Below are 20086 nucleotides of genomic sequence, written 5' to 3'. Positions count from 1 at the left end.
AGGCTAAGAATTTATCCCAGTCACTCCTGTTGTCTTTTGTATAAATACTTAATACGTTCGAAAATATTTTATGCCTGTTTTCTATTTTTCCATTAGCTTGTGGATGGTACGGCGCTGTCACCATTTTCTCTATATTAAGAAAACTCATTAAGTCTTTTGTTACTTTCGAAACAAAATTGTTCCCGTTGTTACTCAAAATTTTATTAGGAATGCCAAATTGTAAAAATAACTTTGCTAATGCCTTACTTGTGGTATAAGCACCTTGATTTTTTAATGCTTTTGCAAAAATAAATCCTGAAAAATTATCTATAACCGGACGAAGGCCAGCCTTGTCTCTGCTAGAAATATGTAAGCCTCCACTTCTCCCGTATAGATCAAATGAGATAATCTTGAAGGGGTCCTTCGCTACTGGGATCCATCCCATTGCAGGATTAGGATAAGCTGGGGGAGTATTTCTTAAGTTACATGCTTCGCATGTACTTACAAATTCTTTAATTTTTGTCAATGCAGATGGTACGTAAAAATATTGTTTTAACTTGTGAAACATTTTAACAACTCATAAATGCCTACCTGTATCCGAATTAAAATGTTCAAAAGCATACACCATTAAGTTTTGTGTTAATACAGGTATTATTGAAGTTTGGTTTCTCTTTTTCTCAGCAGTCAGGATTCTATATAGTATTTCCTCATCCAGATCATAGCTAAAAATATCTATCTCTTTTCTAAGAGTTTTGAATTTATCCGGTAACGCATCATCATTCACAAAATAATCAATTAGTGCTACACACATTTCGTCCTTTTTTTGCTTTCTTTTTATATTTTCCAAAGACAACGGACAATAGTTAATTTTGTTTTCTTTTACTGCGTCTTTGACTTTGTTTTTCGTGCATCCAGGTTTGCTTTTAGCATTTATGGTGTTGACTTCATTTTTTTCAGATTCCGATGGAATATTTTCTGGGTATCTACTTAAAAAGTCGCAAGCTGCGTTTTGTTTTCCCTTTAAATGTTCAACTTCGTAATCTAGGTCTTGGATTTTCATAATTCATCTAGCTAGAATGCCCGTGGCGTTTTTAAATGTGCGCAGGTACTGCAAACTTTTATGGTCTGATCGTAAGATAAATTTTCTACCAATTAAATAATGTCTAAATTTGTCCAAGTGGTGGATAATAAATAATAATTCTAAATTTGTGGCTGAATAACTAATTTCGCCTTTTGATAATGTTTAACTCGAATAGCATATAACTTTTTGTATTTGTTTAGGCGTTTCCTCTAGAGGATTAGGGTTTTCTACTGGGATTATTTGCGAAAGAATTGCGCCAATGCCTTTTGAACTACCATCCGTTGTAACCACAAATCTTCCGTTTTCGAAATCAGGGAGTGCTAATATTGGTTCAGAAGTGAGTGCCTTTTTGAGATGGTCTAGAGACGTTTGAGCGTCCTGGGACCAGGTAACATTATGGGAGTTCCCTTTAGTTAATTCCGTGAGGGGTTTCGCAATTTGGGCGTAATTGCGTACGAATTTTCTAAAGTAGCCAGTAAGGCCTAAAATTCCCCTTAATTCTTTCAGAGTTCTGGGGGGCTTAAGGTTTTCAACATCTTTTATTTTATCAGGGTCTGGGGATATCTCTCCCTGGGTTACTACTACTCCTAAAAATTTAATTTTAGGTTTAAATAAATTTACTTTCTCGGGCCGGCATTTTAAATTGCCTTGTCTGAGCTTCTCAAACACCTTAGCTAACGTTGCTAAGTGCTGTTCAGCATTTTGTCCCACGCATATGACATCGTTAACGAAATGAATTATATTCTTTAATCCTCTTAACAGGTGTAGAAGGGGTGTACATAGCGCGCGTGAACTTGTTTTAAGCCCAAATGGTACCCTTAAGTATTCATAAGAATCATATTCAGATACTGAAAATGCAGTTTTATGGAAATTCTTTTTGGTTATCTTCACTTGGTGGTAGCCTTGGGTCAGGTGCAAAGAATTAAAAAATATATTTTTGCTTGAAATTGAGTCAAGAATTTCATCTATTCTTGGTAGAGGGAATTTATCGCTAACTACTTGTTTGTTGAGGGCCCTATAATCTACTACGAGTCTAAGATCTCCATTCTTTTTTGGTACTAAGATCACTGGTGCACTATACGGACTTATACTTGGGCGTATAATTTCGTTTTTTTCTAATTGATGGAATTAATTTTTTAACCACTCTTTGTGCTTATATGGCACACGATATAGCTGTTTTGCTACGGGATTACCAGTCGTTAAAAATGAATGGTAGTAAAAAGGTATTATCCCGAATTAATATTCATATTCAGAAAATACATACATAAAATTCCATAGTAAATAGCATAATTTTTTCTTAAGGTCCAAGTCCGTAATATGATCCATATTAAAATTGTTTTTGAAAATTGCGATTTAGTCAAGGGATATTCGTTATTTGAAGTTTTTATACCGTTAACTAGGTTTCTTCTGGAATTTCCCCATCTATTTAAATCATTCTCCGTTAAAACCTGGATTTGAACTAAACACGTCCCCTTTTTAATTGTAATTGTATCATTTTCATGGTTATTAGTTACCCAAATAAAACCTTCTCCTTTGTCATAAGATATAATCTGTTCCTCGCATAGCAGATTTTCGGGTATTTCAGATGGGGTCGCAAACCATATTTCTGATTTGCTAATCACTGGCTCAATCATCTGTGATATTTGAATTTTTTGCATCGTTTTGGGAGGGTCTTTTGTTTTCCTTATCGCGAATCCGTAATATTTCTCTTTTTTTTCATTGTTTATTAGATTCATACTGGTGCTATGCTGCGCCATTGCGGCATCTTGCGGCGTCACGTTGGGTTTTACTATGTTTTTCCATAATTCCGCTATTTTCTTAATTTCGTTTTACCTCTACTGTCGCATATCTCCTATTTTTATTTTCGCAGATTCAATACTTTTATTATTTAAATTTACTTCATTTCTGCAATACCTCTCAGGGTAATTGAACAAATTTCCAATTATGCCATGTCTTTTTGCGCGACATGAGGTTCAAAATACTGCGACATTATACCACCAGAAATTTTGTTTACTGTTACGTTGTCTTCGTAACCTCTGTTACGATTTCTTAAGGTAGAAATGTCTTTCCCTACCTTAGCCGGGTGGACAATCCTTTCAATAGCTACGTCTAATTGTATTCTATTAGACCTTAGAAAGGTTGCGCCTATAATAGCCTCATATGGAAAGTTATCGCACATAATAAAATTTGTCATAAAGGTTCTGTTGTCTCTTTTTACGGTTAGGCAAATTGACCCTTTTGCATCTAATTTATGACCTGTCACATTCGTTGAATTAGGATTATTAGGGTTCCTCTATCGCCTGATATGCAGAGGCAAAATATTAACTACGCAAGAGTTTATGATACTAATTGTTGCACCTGAGTCAATCGAAGCCTTAAAATAAACATTTTCTACACAAAAATCATTAAATATTGGTAACTTGTTATTAATGCCACTACAAGACGGCACTAATATTGTCTTGGACCTATTAAATATTCCGGGCACCCTCTGGGTCCAATTTATATTTCTGAGGGGCCTGACACGTTTCCTTTAGAATTTATCTCATGTGTCGGTGCCTGTAATAGATATTCAGACGTATTAGGTTCCGTAGGTATATTTAAATGATTTACGTCTGTCTGTGTTCTTCCTTTACTATTATGGTACCCTGGATGTCTCGTGTCAGTGCTCTTTACTGGTGTTACGTACCTATACCGTTGGCTTGGAAAATTTCATTTCCCATCGGCAAATTTTCGTGATTTCTACATGGCATTCTTGCATTATATTGGCTTTGGCGAGTATTTGGGTTTTAAAATTGGTAATTAATTTGTCTTTTGGGGGGAGGGTTATATAAATTTTAATGGTATGCATTATAAGGTACTGATTGGCGCAATCCCCCTGGCTATAGCTTATTGCAAGACCGGTGCTAAAATTTGTTCTTCCGAACATATGGTTGCCGTAATTTTGAGTATTATCGACAGCAATTCTTGGTATGCGATTGGGGATGTAATGGCACTCTCTCGCGATGTGACCAACATGATTGCAGTTATAGCATCTTATTATTGTAGAGTTGTTTCAGCAATTAGCTTGTTTAATTGGCTAAAAACGTACTCTTTTCTGCCTAGCGGGTTCTGGGGTTTTATTTCTTTGTGCCACTGGGGAGTTATCCCTTGAAAAGAAATTGAGAGATGCCTGATCTCCCTTGAAAATTAGGTTCGCGTTTGAATCGTGTAGGCTATTTATTTTTGTTTTACTGTGATTTGCAACCATCTTATCCACTTCGATCAATCGCTCTACCTCCTGAACTGCAAGATCCAACGTCTGAATATTTTTGGATATTACCACTCTATATAGTTTTTGGGGTAGCCCTTGCAAAAAGGTATTTAGTATGATTTTTTCATACAGTTGTCCCGAACCACTTCCGTATTTTGCCTCTACAGAAATGCGTATATAATCAAGGTATTCTCTTATATTCTGTGAAAAGTCAAAGGTCACTGCTCCGTGTTTTAATTTATTTATGGAACTGGTTTCTATAAATCTCTCTTTGAATGCTTTTAACAAGTCATCAACCGTATTTATTGGCAAGTTGGCGTTATTGCCTATGGTATGTTCGATCTGTTTTATAAAGGTTATGGCCTGGCCTTTTAATCGTAGTAGGAGCATGTCTTTTAACGCTCCAACGTCTGTTTTTGTTAGTTGTACGAACTGGGTCAATTTGATATTAAATTCGTCAATATCTGATTGACCATTGTACTCTGGTATAGATTTTGCTATCTCTATATTTTTCGCGACTAACTTCTGCACTATTAATAAATCGTTCAGTTCGTCCATTTTTTTTTTGAATTAATTGAGAATAAACTTATTTTTACTTAACCTATTTTGGGAGATGCTATTATCTCCTATGAGATATAAGGGGTTTCCTGTCGTAGCCTAGCGGTTATAGGCCTAATCACTTTACTTATATGTCTGTATCTCTATAATAATTAAATTCGAATTACAAAGGTTATAGCGTAATTAGTTCGCAATTTTTCCTCCAATTTCCGACTGCGCCATTTGTAGCGATGGAAAAATTTTTTTATTTGCCTTTGGAGATTTGCAAACTAATTAGCTATCATTAGGCTAGGCTAGATGCAGACATATAAAATGGAATAAACACAGATAAAAAAGGCAATAGATTTATTGAACTTACGTGCTTAGATGCACACCAATGGGTCACTTCAAATGACAATAACAGTGACAACGATGAAAGAATATGAGAATTCTGTCTGAATGGTCCTGAATCTACATTACCAATCCTCCCAAATCTGATTTACGAATTCCTTCTAATCTGTCTGACGAATAATCTTAAAAAGCACATCTACCCCACTATCAAAACATAGCTTTTCAGTCCTGCGCCATGAGGACTGGCTCACCATTGGCCCAAGAGGACCAAGGATGTAAATCGTTCGTCCAATGAATTCTTTTAAATATTTTTGATGATTCAAGCGTTCACACGGTTTTTTGCCATTTAAACTTCCTTAGAAATATCGTACGTAGCATATTTTTTATTTCTCACTCTCTTAGCGAAATCTTAAGCCTGGATAGTGCTGTTCTTTGTCTGGGGTTACTGCACTTTTTCTCTTTGCTGATTAAGGACTTCATTTTTGAAACTACGTTTAACTTAATTATAGGAAATCGGAATTATCTTTGGAAAGGAGGAACTTTATTTTGGTATTTTAAATACATCGCATTTTACTCATGGTACACAAGGCGCCCACTGAAAATGAATGCTAGGTGAAGAGTGGAATCTATTGTTAGGGTATTTTTAAATATCCATGAATTTATCTCAATGAAAAAAAGGGTATTTCGTTAAAAGTCTTTCAATAATACCTCTTAATAGGGTTTAAATATACCACTAATATTAGGACTTCCGGGGAGGGGGGTCTGGTGCCGTATATTGATGGATGGGGTGATGCCATGGTGGTGTAGAGTGTTTTTTGGGGGTATCATGATAGGCTTGGGTTGCAAAGACATGAGTCACGGGATTTAAAGGCATAGTTTTATATTAGGAAATGCCTGAAAGATGTTTTGGGGGAGAGGTAGCGATATCAGGGGGGAGGGTGTATAATATCACCCATAATTTACCAGGGTGGTATGCACTGTCATTGACTTGTATACTCTAGAGCTTAAAGATAAGGTGGGAGGTGTTAAATGAAATTTTCACTAGAGGGGGAGTGAAATCTAACAATACTCAATGAAACGGTGTATTTAATTAAAAGTCTTTCAATAATAGCTCTTAATATTGTTTAAATATATCACTAATATTAGGTCATCCAGGGGGTGGGGGGCGGTGTCAAATGGGTGAAATGCCATGGCGGTGTGGAGTATTTTTTGGGGCATTATGATTTGCTTGGGTTGCAAAAAACTTGAATCACGGTATTTAAAGACATAATTTTTAATGTGAAATGTCTGAAAAATGTTTCGGTGGAGATGATGTCTTGTCGGGGTTTGAGGGTGGGGCATGTAATTTCATTGTGGGGTGAACTACAGCTTAAAAGTTAGGGTGGAGAAGTTAAGGGATTTTTCCAATGGAAGACGTGAAAATATAACTAAACGAAAAGGATATTTTCCTTAAAAGCTCTTAATGTCTTAAATTTTGGATCTAATACCAACCTTATTTCTCCTGTATTGCATGCTAGAGGGGGGGGGGTTAGTGTAGCGATAGTGTGAAATCTAAAAACCCACGTAAAGAAACGATACATTTCGTTTTATCGTTATTAATACCTTGAGAGCAAATGTCTCCTGGAATTTATCAAATTGGGAGAGTAACGCATCATTATAACGAGTGCCAAAAAATGTGGGATCTTAGCTGTCACGCAATAGGTTATTTTTAGAATGTGGTTCCTGATACCAAATCCTGGAAATGATTTCATGGACGACTTGCTTGGGGCGCTGTACCATTGGAAAGGAATGACATTTCGAGTCCTGGTGGGATCAAGAACTCTAGAAAAAGGAAAAATATGAAAGGTGTTTGTTCAAAAAAAAAAATGAAACGCCAAAAAAGAAATTATCTAGAGGCTTTTGGGGCGGAAATGTCAAAATGATATTATCTGGCAATGATGGATGGGCCGTCTATGCGTAACATGCGCTGACTTTACATAAAGTGTGTGTCGCCATTAAGTTAATGAAAAAAACGTTTTGGGAGTTTTGGATGAAAAAAGTACCACATGAAAGTTTTGCACAATAATGACATAAGGTGTGAGCTGTCGTTACGTTACAAGTAGGGATTCCTCCTTGGGTTCTTTTCGCGAGGTTATACATATTAGTCCTCTCCGTTTGAAACGGGGTAAGTCAAGAAGTCATTTGAGTCCAGAGGAGTGTGTCACGCAGTCTTGGTAACTTTTTTCCCTTTAATAGAACCGATAACCGCATTGCGTAGGTGTGACGGCTTGAGGGGTTGGTAGCTCCACTTATCTGACCCTTTAAAGGCGAGGGTGTGTCACATGCGCTTGAAACAGGTGTGTACCGTGACGTCAGAGTACTGTCAAGGAAAAACAAAGGGGCTTGTCATGGGAATTTCACCAGGGCTCTCATAAGAGTCTTGCCAGGTTTGTTGTGATGTCATAGAGCATTTCAAAGGACTTCTACGGGAAAAGGGAGGGCTTGTCACAGGAAGCCGGGGAGGGTTTGTCACAGAAAGCAGTGTGGCCCCACTACTTACCGCCCTCATAAGCCACTTACTGCTTGTTGTTAAATTGTAGCCAGGAATGCAAGTAATTTGATTGGTAGTGTCCTGGATCGGTAGTGTAAGAATTTACCTGATGATTAACACGATTTCTCTGGCACTTAATTTCGTTTATGTAGTAACAAGTGACTGTGCAATACAAAGCATAGTCAAATATAATGCATTTTGTTTCACTTTAATCATCCGCAAGAACATTAGCCAGGATGAATTTGAAACTGAAAAGAATTCACCAAATAAAGAACGTTGCCCTGAAAGTGTTTTCACTTTTTTCGTAAACGGAGCGAATTTCTTCAGGCTCCTAACTTTTTCTAGATGACTTTAAAGTTAAAAATTTTATATCTTTGGAATTACCTCAAAAATTGAATTTTACATAGTGCTATAGATTTTTTTTTTTTTTAGTTCTGGTTACTATAGGCTCGAGCTGCACATAATTGTTTAAATGCAAAAGATAAACCCAATATTTGCAACTAAGAGATAAAAAAATTTCCTTGGGACTTTTCCCTCCCCCTCCAGTGAAAATCCCTGACAGCACTTAAGAAACTCCTACACCTCTCTGCCTTTTGTGCTGATATGCATATAAATGTAATCTTTTATGTTACAAAGAAAACCTTTTTTCTGTACTAAGAAGGGAGCTATCAACCTTCCATCATTTACATTCAGACTTAATTAAAACTATTCTTCCTTTTGATTAGCATGATCCATTAATTAAAAATTAATTAATGCCCTTGCAAGATCCTCTTTTACATTCCCTGAACGCTTTTTAGAACTTTTTAGGCACTAGGTCTACCCCCCTGACACAATGACCCACCGTCCTACCCCATAATAGCTGATGCAAAATTGATAACTGCGGAACATGATTTTATCAAACATCAATTTAATCAACTTGGTTAAATGAGGACTTAAAAGAAGAACATATATGAACAGTTTATTACGCACGAATCAAGCTACTTCTTAGGAATTAATGTGCCACCTTGCGGTATTACTGCCTCCGAAACCGGCAAATTCAATGTTTAGTTTTTCAATAATTTTAAATCAAATGTATATCTCAGAATTTTAAACCAAAATTAATTTTGCTCTCTGTGGTTCTAAACTGTAGTTTGGTGCCGTAAAATGGCAGAAAACATCACTTTCTTGTGGCACAATCTCTTGGCTACTTAAAAAGGGTACTAGAACTTTTAATTTCCGTTCAAATTAGCTGCCTTTTAATTTTAATTCGATGTGATAGTCATAAAAAAAAAAAAAACACAAACAAATAAATACGCATCCGTGATCTTTATCCTAGAGAAAAAAAAATGCAAAATTCTATATTTTCATAGATGGGAGCTTGAAACCTGTGTAATCAGGTTTTCTGATGTGCTGAATTTCGTGGCATTATCTTCATCAAAATCACTTGCTATCTTTGGGGTATTTTCCCCTTCTCACAAAAATCAGACGAAGTTTTTCAGGCTCAAAGCTTTTGATGGGTAACTTTAAACTTGATGGATGTTGTTCATTTACAATCATCATAATTAAGCCTCTTCTGATGTATATATTGTTATCAAGGAACTCCAAGGAACTGACGGTTACTATTAGCCCAGGTCACTCCATGCTTACAGTTCGTTACAACGAACTGTTTATGAATTAAGTCTGAAAAAGTAGTGTCTCACTTTGATTTTTAGGTTATTTACAACTTAACTTTACGATATTAGAATGTGATACTTTCAAATATATATATATATATGTTCGGGACGGGGATGGGGGCTGTAATTCATACATGTTTATTTAGCTTTAAATTCAAATTATTATATACGTGATTTTAAAACGACAATTTTGAACATTTGCTCGATTTTGTGCTCAATAAATTCAGAATATGAGTAGCGTTTTTGAAACCCTTACAGAGCCATGACTGAGACGCATTTTGTTTATGCTAGTTTGTTGAAAATTTGTGCTCAATAATTTAAAATATGAGAAATTTTTTTGCAACTCTTGTAGAGTCATGACTGATACGCATTTATTTATGCCAGTTTGTTGAGAATTTGTGCTCAATAATTTAAAATATGAGCAGTGTTTTTGCAACTCTTGCAGAGCCATGACTGAGGTGCATTTATTTATGCTAGTTTGTTGAGAATTTCTGATCAATAATTCAAAATATGAGCAGTGTTTTTGCAACTCTTGCAGAGCCATGACTGAGACGCATTTATTTATGCTAGTTTGTTGAGAATTTGTGCTCAATAATTTCAAAATATGAGTAGTGGTTTTAAAACCCCTGCAGAGCCATGACTGACACGCATTTATTTTTGCTAGCTTATTGAGAATTTGTGCTCAATGAATTCAAAATATGAGTAGTGTTTAGGAAACCCTTGCAGAGCCATGACTGAGACGCATTTATTTATGCTAGTTTGTTGAGAATTTGTGCTCAATAAATTCAAAATATGAGTTGTGTTTTTGAAACCCTTGAAGAGCCATGACTGAGACGCAATTTTTTATGCTAGTTTGTTGAGAATTTGTGCTCAGTAAATTCAAAATATGAGTAGTGTTTTTGCAACTCTTGCAGAGTCATGACTGAGACGCATTTATTTAAGCTAGCTCGTTGAGAATTTTTGCTCAATAAATTCAAAGTATGAGTAGTGTTTTTGAAACTCTTGCAGAGTCATGACTGAGACGCATTTATTTAAGCTAGCTTGTTGAGAATTTGTGCTCAATAAATTCAAAATATGACTAGTGTTTTTGAAACCCTTGAAGAGCCATGACTGAGACGCAATTATTTATGCTGGTTTGTTGAGAATTTGTGCTCATTAAATTCAAAATATGAGTAGTGGTTTTAAAACCCTTGCAGAGCCATGACTGACACGCATTTATTTTTGCTAGCTTATTGAGAATTTGTGCTCAATGAATTCAAAATATGAGTAGTGTTTAGGAAACCCTTGCAGAGCCATGACTGAGACGCATTTATTTATGCTAGTTTGTTGAGAATTTGTGCTCAATAAATTCAAAATATGAGTAGTGTTTTTCAAACCCTTGAAGAGCCATGACTGAGACGCAATTATTTATGCTAGTTTGTTGAGAATTTGTGCTCAGTAAATTCAAAATATGAGTAGTGTTTTTGCAACTCTTGCAGAGTCATGACTGAGACGCATTTATTTAAGCTAGCTTGTTGAGAATTTGTGCTCAATAAATCCAAAATATGAGTAGTGTTTTTGCAACTCTTGCAGAGTCATGACTGAGACGCATTTATTTAAGCTAGCTAGTTGAGAATTTGTGCTCAATAAATTCAAAATATGAGTAGTGTTTTTGAAACCCTTGAAGAGCCATGACTGAGACGCATTTATTTATGCTAGTTTGTTGAGAATTTGTGCTCAATAAATTCAAAATATGAGTAGTGTTTTTGCAACTCTTGCAGAGTCATGACTGAGACGCATTTATTTAAGCTAGCTCGTTGAGAATTTTTGCTCAATAAATTCAAATATGAGTAGTGTTTTTGAAACCCTTGAAGAGCCATGACTGAGACGCAATTATTTATGCTAGTTTGTTGAGAAATTTGTGCTCAATAAATTCAAAACATGAGTAGTGTTTTTGCAACTCTTGCAGAGTCATGACTGAGACGCATTTATTTAAGCTAGCTAGTTGAGAATTTGTGCTCAATAAATTCAAAATATGAGTAGTGTTTTTGAAACCCTTGAAGAGCCATGACTGAGACGCATTTATTTATGCTAGTTTGTTGAGAATTTGGGCTCAATAAATTCAAAATATGAGTAGTGTTTTTGCAACTCTTGCAGAGTCATGACTGAGACGCATTTATTTAAGCTAGCTAGTTGAGAATTTGTGCTCAGTAAATTCAAAATATGAGTAGTGTTTTTGCAACTCTTGCAGAGTCATGACTGAGACGCATTTATTTAAGCTGGCTTGTTGAGAATTTGTGCTCAATAAATTCAAAATATGAGTAGTGTTTAGGAAACCCTTGAAGAGCCATGACTGAGACGCATTTATTTAAGCTAGTTTGTTGAGAATTTATGCTCAATAAATTCAAAATATGAGTAGTGTTTAGGAAACCCTTGCAGAACCATGAATGAGACGCATTTATTTAAGCTAGTTTGTTGAGAATTTGTGCTCAATAAATTCAAAATATGAGTAGTGTTTAGGAAACCCTTGAAGAACCATGAATGAGACGCATTTATTTAAGCTAGTTTGTTGAGAATTTGTGCTCAATAAATTCAAAATATGAGTAGTGTTTAGGAAACCCTTGCAGAACCATGAATGAGACGCATTTATTTAAGCTAGTTTGTTGAGAATTTGTGCTCAATAAATTCAAAATATGAGTAGTGTTTTTGAAACCCTTGCAGAGCCATGACTGAGATGCAATTATTTATGTTTGTTGAGAGACATTGACTAAAATGACGGAAGCGTGGTCAATTTTCAAGTAGAATAATTTTTTAATTGATATTCATGATAATGCTCACACGCGACAACTGTCTTAAAAGCCAGATATACTTTCCATTGGATATTTCGCGACTAGCACTTTTTTTGTCGCTAAGAAACGGCTTGCCGCGGGCAAAATCGTTTGACGCCATAATTGTCAAGTAGAATTTATACACCAAAGCGAACAACCAGGTTAAAGCCTCAATAATGTTTGTTGCTTGCTTTAGTCTGAGGTAATGAAACTACTGGAATGAAACTATATAATTTTGCTTATGCTAAAAGTCTTGAGAAATTTCCCCCCTTTCTCACATATATTTCTGCGTGTATGCTTATTATCACTTCCAACTTACCCATTGCTATGCACTACTATATTCACTTTGCCTTGAATAAGTTATCTGAATCATCTTGTTGGACTGGACGTAGCCGAAATCGAATTTAAAAAAAAATCATTTACCGCTTGATGGCATTTTTTGAATTTTTCAAAATTCAAGTTCTTGAATTTAATATTTGATTCAAAAATTTTCAAATTTCAAATTTCTGAATTAGGATTCATAAATCCTTATGACTATTCAGTGTCACCATAAAAGTACAAAGCTCCCAAAATCATGCGTTTTGACACTAAAACCAAAAAAGTTAGTTGAGTGGCGAGCTTAGCTTTCGAAAAAAATATTTAGCTATCAATGGCATTTTTTTAATATTCATTCTTATTTTTAGTTAACATCATCGTAACTCTTCAAAGCTAGAAGAAAATCAATCGCTTTGACAAAAAAAAAACAAAAAAAAAACGTTAACTTTTCTTCTGAAAAACTTGAACGTCTTATATTCCAGATGTCAAGCAACTGGTAACCCACAGCCCAAAGTGTCTTTCAAGCGAGAAGACAACAGACCATTGAGGACAAAAGGTAATTTACAAGGTAATAAACTCTTTTATTGCATCTATTATCTTACTTAGTCACTGAACTTATTTCCATATTTTCGACTTGTAAATCCTAATTCTAATAAATCCTAATCCCATAAAAATTTCCTTTAATAATATGTTATATGTATATATACATAGAACCTATTTATATATATACATATATATAGGTATATATATATATGTATGTATATATATATATATATATATATATATATATATATATATATATATATATATATATATATATATATATATATATATATATATATATATATATATATATATATATATATATATATATATATATATATATACATATATATACATATATATATATAATATATATATATATATATATATATATATATATATATATATATATATATATATATATATATATATATATATATATATATGTATATATATATCCTAATAAAATACTAATAGTAAAAGCTTTTTCACGTTTTTGATCTCTCTTTAGATTAAATTGCTTGACAGTTTAGATTAGACATAACAAGGGAGTGTTCAGTTTTTCTTTGGATGGTGTAATAAAAGTGGTTTTCATTAGATTTTCTCTTTCTTTAGTAAGAGAGAGACGCTGCTGAAGCTCCATAAAAGAATAGAGCAAAACTAAGCAAAAAACTATAACCAAGGATTAAAAAAAACTTTTTACTTTTAGAACTTCCAACGATTATGGTAAAAGAATTTTTCATTAAAGCTTGGATTCTGACTTTGAATTGTAAGCGAATTGCATTTTTCGTAACTTGGCTTCCATTTATCACCCTATGTTTGATAACTATGTTTGTCAGTCACCCTATGTTACCCTATGTTTGATAACTATGTTTGTCAGTCACCCTATGTCACCCTATGTTTGATAACTTGCTCGTCAATAAATCAACATTTTAGATATAATGTATTACGGTAATTACTTGGCTAATAATAATAAAAAAAAAATCTATAAAAGAAAAATTCCTACTTTAGTAACTGAAATAAATGAACACTTGAACAAGGTCTATACCGTACTCATCCATCCAGTCCCCTAGGACAAAACAGTATATCTAATCCGATAATCCGAAAATCAAGTCCAGAATAGAGCAAAATCAACACCAATAACTATAAGTCATTGTCCCAAAACCAAGCTATAGCACCTAAAATCTACAACAATTTAATATTCCCCAGGTGATCACCACATATCAAGGCTCATTAGATGAAAACTCTTTGCCTAAATGGGTTTCGGCGCTTAAATTTCATTACCCAGGCAAAATGAGCGCGACGAATTTTTCTACTGATGTTTTGAATTTCACATTGAATGGTCAATATTAGTCAATGGGAATAGACTTTCCTCAATCTGGGTGTCGTTTAGAATGCGATGTTTGATAACTTGCTTGTCAATGAACAAAAATTTTGGGAAATGTATGGTCCGTTGCAATAGCCCAATTGTCAAGGAACGTAAGATTTTACTGTTTCTTTTCTTTTATAAATCCAGAGAAGCAAAGCCAAGCAATATGCTAATTTTGCTGCTATCCACAAGTGAAAAATGATTTTCACTTTGAGGTTATATCTAATGTATAACTGTTACCAATCGCTAGTTAGCTATCTACGAATATTTCTAAGAAACTGCAAAACTGTATTGCTTAAAAACAAACATTAAGTTCAGGGGGGTAGATAGCACTTCGATAAGAGCTCCAATGAAAAAGGATGGTGACACACACATTACCTTATGTATAGTAACGGTCACTTAGAGGTCCCTCACGATGTGAAAGTGGGAGCAATATATTTATTGCGCAACCACTAAGCTTTAAAGTAAAGTGTTTCAACCGTCCTCTTATTTGTCTCATCAGTTCATACTGAGCTTCAATTTTTACTTGGAAGGAAGCTTATGAGGGAGTTTCTAAATTAGTAGGCTATTTACATGATCTCAGATGTTACAGATATTTCAAATCATTTCCAGAACAATGAACATTGTTTTGTCTAAAGTCAGGAATTTGAAACTTGTGAGCTTAAAAGTCTCGTTTTAGATGCCAAATTGGTTAAGTGTATTATTTCGGTTTTTAAGAGTGTCTCTTCACCTTGTAAAAAGTGGCAAATTATTATCAAGTACCATTTTTAGATTAAAATCTCGCGTTTGATACCTTGCTTATACTAAAATTAAATTTTGAGACGTTACAATTTTTTTTATAATAATCCCATTGTTACTGAATGTTACATTTATTATAATAGTCCGAATATATATTAAAAAAAAAATATGTGGCAACTGTCCAAAAAGCATTACTCTTTTCTGACGAGTCGTGATCTATCAGAGTGGACTAAACGCGGGCACTGGACGAATGGACATGTTAGACACTCACAGTCTTTGTTACATTCTGCGCACTGAGCCCTCGCATTTATGTCAGGATTTCAAGTAACAAATAAGGAGCCGTTTCAATCTACCACAAGAATTATCGCTTATAAGTAAGAGATTATATAAAATAAACAAGTTGTTTCACCTCAAAGTAAGGAGAAACATTAAGACTTAAAAAAAAATTATTCTGTATATGAGGGAGGTTGCCTTCCCCTAAATACCTCGCCCTTCAAGTTAAAGTTGTATAATACTTTAAAAAAGTATTTTATCCTAATTTCAGGAGGCGTACAGAATTTGGACAAAAAGTCGAACTTTAGCGTAAAGAGCGAGGTATTTAGGACGGGGATCCCCATCCTAAATACCTAGGTGTGTGTTGTATTTTTACGGTTTGTGCTCATAGTCATAAAAATGAATTGTAAGGTAAGATCTGTTTAGTTGGATGGAGAAAAGTTTTGGCAAGTTGTTACGCAGAAAAATCGAAACATATCTCCTTTGACCCATTGGTAAAAGAAGATATCAAACAGTTTGTGGTAACGAACTGTAAGTAAGGAGTAACTCGGTCCAATAGTAAGGAAAATAAAAAAAAACGAAATTTTGATTGTTGCCGTGAATGTCCGATATTGGTAAATGTCGACATTCACTGGTGAATTTCCGAAATACATTTCTTATCTCCTTGGATTTATTCAGCGTTGCCAGTCAACATTTTCAGTGTAATTCAGGGTTTGATGATGACATGTTGGGTTCGGTTTTATTAGGTTTGGCTGGGTTAGGTTAGCTTAGGTTTTTTAACCCATTTCTGATATTTATAACCAAATTTAACCTTACCTAATCCAGCCTAACTTAATCTAAGATGATCTAACCTAACTTTCACTTTTACCATCAGAGCTGGCACAAGACTGAAAAAGCTGACTCGCAAAGCTAATTTAATCCAAGCCGAGAAAAAGGAATTTCGGACGTTCACCGGTGAATGTAGACATTAACCAGATTTCGGACATTCAAGGTAACAGATACATGAAAAGAATTGGCTTTTTATGGTAATCCAAATATATGAGAAGCATTCAGTTTTATCCTACCCATCATTATTTACAATCCTGAGAAAGTTGGCCTTATTGTCGAAAAAGGGGGAAATATCCCCTAAAAGTCATGGAATCTTATTGAAAATCACACCACCAGATTTTCCTTATAAGCGAACCCTATTGTAGAGGTTTCAAGGTCACATCTTCAAAAATGTCAAACTTTGTGATTTCGCCTGAAGAAAGATCACGGATAAGTGTTTATTTTTTTCTAGAGTGCCCATTCAAAAGGAAATTAAAATCTCTAATGCCCTTTATAAGCGACCAAAAAAAATTGGAGGGCAAAGAACACCCTCCCCCGTCCCTTTTTGTAAGAACTCGGCCGATCAAAATTTTTAGGTTGCTCTTTGTTCAGCATAGTTGAAAGGTCCAATAACTATGTCTTTGGGGATAAAATGACCCCCACAGACTACGGAGAAGGGCTACAAGTTGTAAATATTTGCCCATTGTTTGAATACTAGTATTTGTTATTGGGAATTATTAGATATTTTCCTGGGGAGGCAACTTTCTACGAGAAGAATTTTCCATTGGGAGAAAAATTTCTTGGGGTGAGCTTTTAAGGTAGTTTGCCAGAATTCCTACACGAAATTCATTTTATTTCTCTTACTTTCTCTTCGGCAGTCAATTTTACATGTGGAGATTTTCTGGGGGAAATTTTCAGTGGATTTGGAAATCTCTAGGGGACTTTTAGGTGCAGGGGGATATTCCACAGGAGAAACTATCCATGGGGAATTATCACAAGGAATAATGCTCCGTGTAAGTATTTTCCGCGTGGGGAACTTTCCATTGGAGGAGGGGTCCGGGAATTTTTTCACATAGGGGGATTTCCGGTATGAAATGCAAAACGATCAGAAATTAAATAGAAATCAACTGTTTCTTAGAGTGAGAATGTGCTAAGGAGATTTATTCAGATGGAATCGTGAGTAAGAAATTTTCTGGGGGGGGGGAATTTGCAGCGAAGATGGAATCGTCCGGGAATAGCTTCCCGGGGGGAGAGTATTTTACGCGACAGAACTTTCCATGGAGGAATTTTTCTTGGAGGAGTTTCCATGGAGAAATTTTTCTTGGAGGAATTCCCATGGAGGGGTAGGGTTTCCCGGTATTATTTGAAAAACAAACAGAAATTGAATTATAAAAAGCTTTCCTAATGAAAGTAAGGAGCAAAATTAAAACTTAAAATGAACAGAAATTATTCCGCATATAAGGGGGGCTGCGTGCTCCTCAATGTCCCGCTGTTTACGCTAAATTAAGATCTCCTGTCACAACTCTTAAAAACGGCTTCTTAAACACAAGGAACGATTAATTAGAATAAGGAACTTTTCTGTAAGTGCTTATAACCTTTTATTTTGTTTAAGCACTTAAAAAAAAAAAAAATTTTGCTGCCTAGTTACATCGTATAATTTTATATACCTTAATTATATATAATTTTATATACCTTTTAATGTATGCCTTTCCTCCTTTCCTCCTATTACTGAAATCCTATTCAGTAATATTATTGTTCATTTGTAGAAAAAAAAACCTGCATCGTTAGTTTTTTGAAAATACTTTGAGTTGTGTTTTTTCTCTTTTTTGTAATTTCCTTTTCCTTCAAGAAAAGATCAAATATCTTATTTAAACCACAAAAAGGAAAAAAAATATTTCAATACTCCATTACATAAATGTGCTATATCCTTCTTAAAAATACAAGCAATTAATAAAACAACTTTTCCAAATATTCCTTCTATATAGTATTTTTTAGTATTTTTAGTATAGTAGTATTTTTCAAACAGTTCTTGGTAAAAAACTGTAAGTAAGGAGCGACCCGGCTGAATAGTAACCGAAACTCTATAAAACGGGATTTTTATACCAATAGATACGTCAAAAGAATCAAATTTTAATACTGATTTCAAATATATAAGTTTCATCAAGTTTATTTCTACCCATTAAAAGTTACGCACCTGAGAAAATTTGGCTGATTTTCTAAAAAAGGAGGAAAGATCCCCTAAAAGCTATAGAACCTTAATGAAAATCACACCATCAGATTCAGGGTATGAGAGAATCCTACTGTAGAGGTTTCAAGCTCCTATCTGCAAAAGCGTGGAATTTTGTATTTTTTGCGAGAAGAAAGATCATGGATGCGTGTTTATTTGTTTTTTGTTGTTTTTTTTACCAAGGGTGATTGTATAGATCCGATGGTCCTAGAATATCGTGAGAGTGCTCATTCGAACGGAAATTAAAAGTTCTAGTGCCCTTTTTAATGACCAAAAAAATGGAGGGCAACTAGGCCCCCTCCCACGCTCTTTTTTCCCCAAAGTCAACCGATCAAAGTTTTGAGATAGCCATTTTGTTCAGCATGGTCGAAAATATAATAAATATGTCTCTTAGGATGACTTAATCCCCCAAAGTCCCCGGGGGAGGGCTGAAAGCTATGAACTTTACACAATGTTTACATTAGTATTGGTTATTGGGAAGCATACAGACATTTTCAAGGGGGATTTTTTTATGGTAGAGGAGGGCGGGGTCGGGGATTATGCGGGAGGATCTTACCATGGAGGAAGTTTTCATGGGAGAAGGGACATTGCTATGAAGGGGTTGCCGGATTTCCCAGCATTATTTAAAAAAAAGATCAGCAATTAATTAAAGAAATAAACAATTTTTTCAACTGTAAGTAAGGAACAACATCAAAACTCAGAACTAACAGCAACCCTACAGCTAACGATTGTGACTACCCATAAGGCAATATTTCACTCTTTAAGCAAAAGATTTTTTAATATTTTCAAAGAAACTATATATTCAAATTAGCGGTCCTCGTGATTAAGGGGTCATTTTTAAAGAATTGGAACAAAATTCGAACTTTAGCGTAAAGAACAAGGTATTCACTAGGGGGCGAACCCCCTAATATACGTACTAAAAATATATCAATATAGAAGTAGATAGATTATAGATAGATAGATAGATTTATTTTCCATATACCAGTAAAATAATTACATAACAATCTACAAATCCCCACAAAGGCTCCATGGCCTGTAGGAGGGGGATTATGAAAAGATCAAATAAACATTAAACATTTAAACGCTTAAGATTTAAAAAATATAAACATAACATTAATATTTAAACATATAAACATAAGCATTTTAATTTTTAACATGTAAAGCATTTGCTTAAAAAAAAAAAAAAAAAAAAGAAAAAAACAATAAAGAAAAAAAAAAAGAGAGTTCACTAAATAAGCTTTATCAAACTACAGTGAATCACAACATCTATAAAAAAAAAAGGAGAGTTCATTAAATAAGCTTTATCAAACTACAGTGAATCACAGCATCTATATATAAAAAAAGAAAATAAAAAATTAAAAAAAAAAAAAAATAATTAAATGAAGAAAAAAAACCATTGGCAGCAGGCAAAAGTAAAGAAAATTAATCACATGAAAGCAAATATTTTTTTACTAGTCTTTTGAAGGTGCCAAACGAGTGGAATTCTCGAGCCGAATCGGGAAGGATGTTCCTTGTCAAATGACACGCAACAAGAGGATTAAAATCGGATCTTTTTGTTGGTGTATGGGGAATTTGGATATTTAGAGAACTACGGAGTTGATAATTTAACCGATCAGATACAAAAGAA

General features: G+C 34.4%; 1 protein-coding gene across 3 annotated transcripts in view; it reads left to right on the top strand.

The window, feature by feature from the left end:
• The window catches only part of LOC148951637 (protein amalgam-like), a 167369-nt gene that overhangs the window by 100940 nt on the left and 46343 nt on the right, over positions 1-20086 (top strand). For 2 of the 3 annotated variants that reach the window (XM_089090399.1, XM_089090398.1), the window contains exon 5: positions 12985-13070. In XM_089090399.1, coding sequence (XP_088946525.1) covers positions 12985-13070 — 86 coding nt within the window. The remainder of the gene's footprint in view (positions 1-12984; positions 13071-20086) is intronic. The other variant, XM_089090401.1, reaches the window with a different exon arrangement.

The sequence above is a fragment of the Artemia sp. Qi Xiang Cuo genome, chromosome 6, assembly GCF_049724085.1.
Source record: "Artemia sp. Qi Xiang Cuo chromosome 6, ASM4972408v1, whole genome shotgun sequence".
NCBI lineage: Eukaryota > Metazoa > Arthropoda > Branchiopoda > Anostraca > Artemiidae > Artemia > Artemia sp. Qi Xiang Cuo.
The sequence above is the reverse complement of the archived record's forward strand: the minus strand, read 5'-3'. Positions and strand labels throughout refer to the sequence as shown.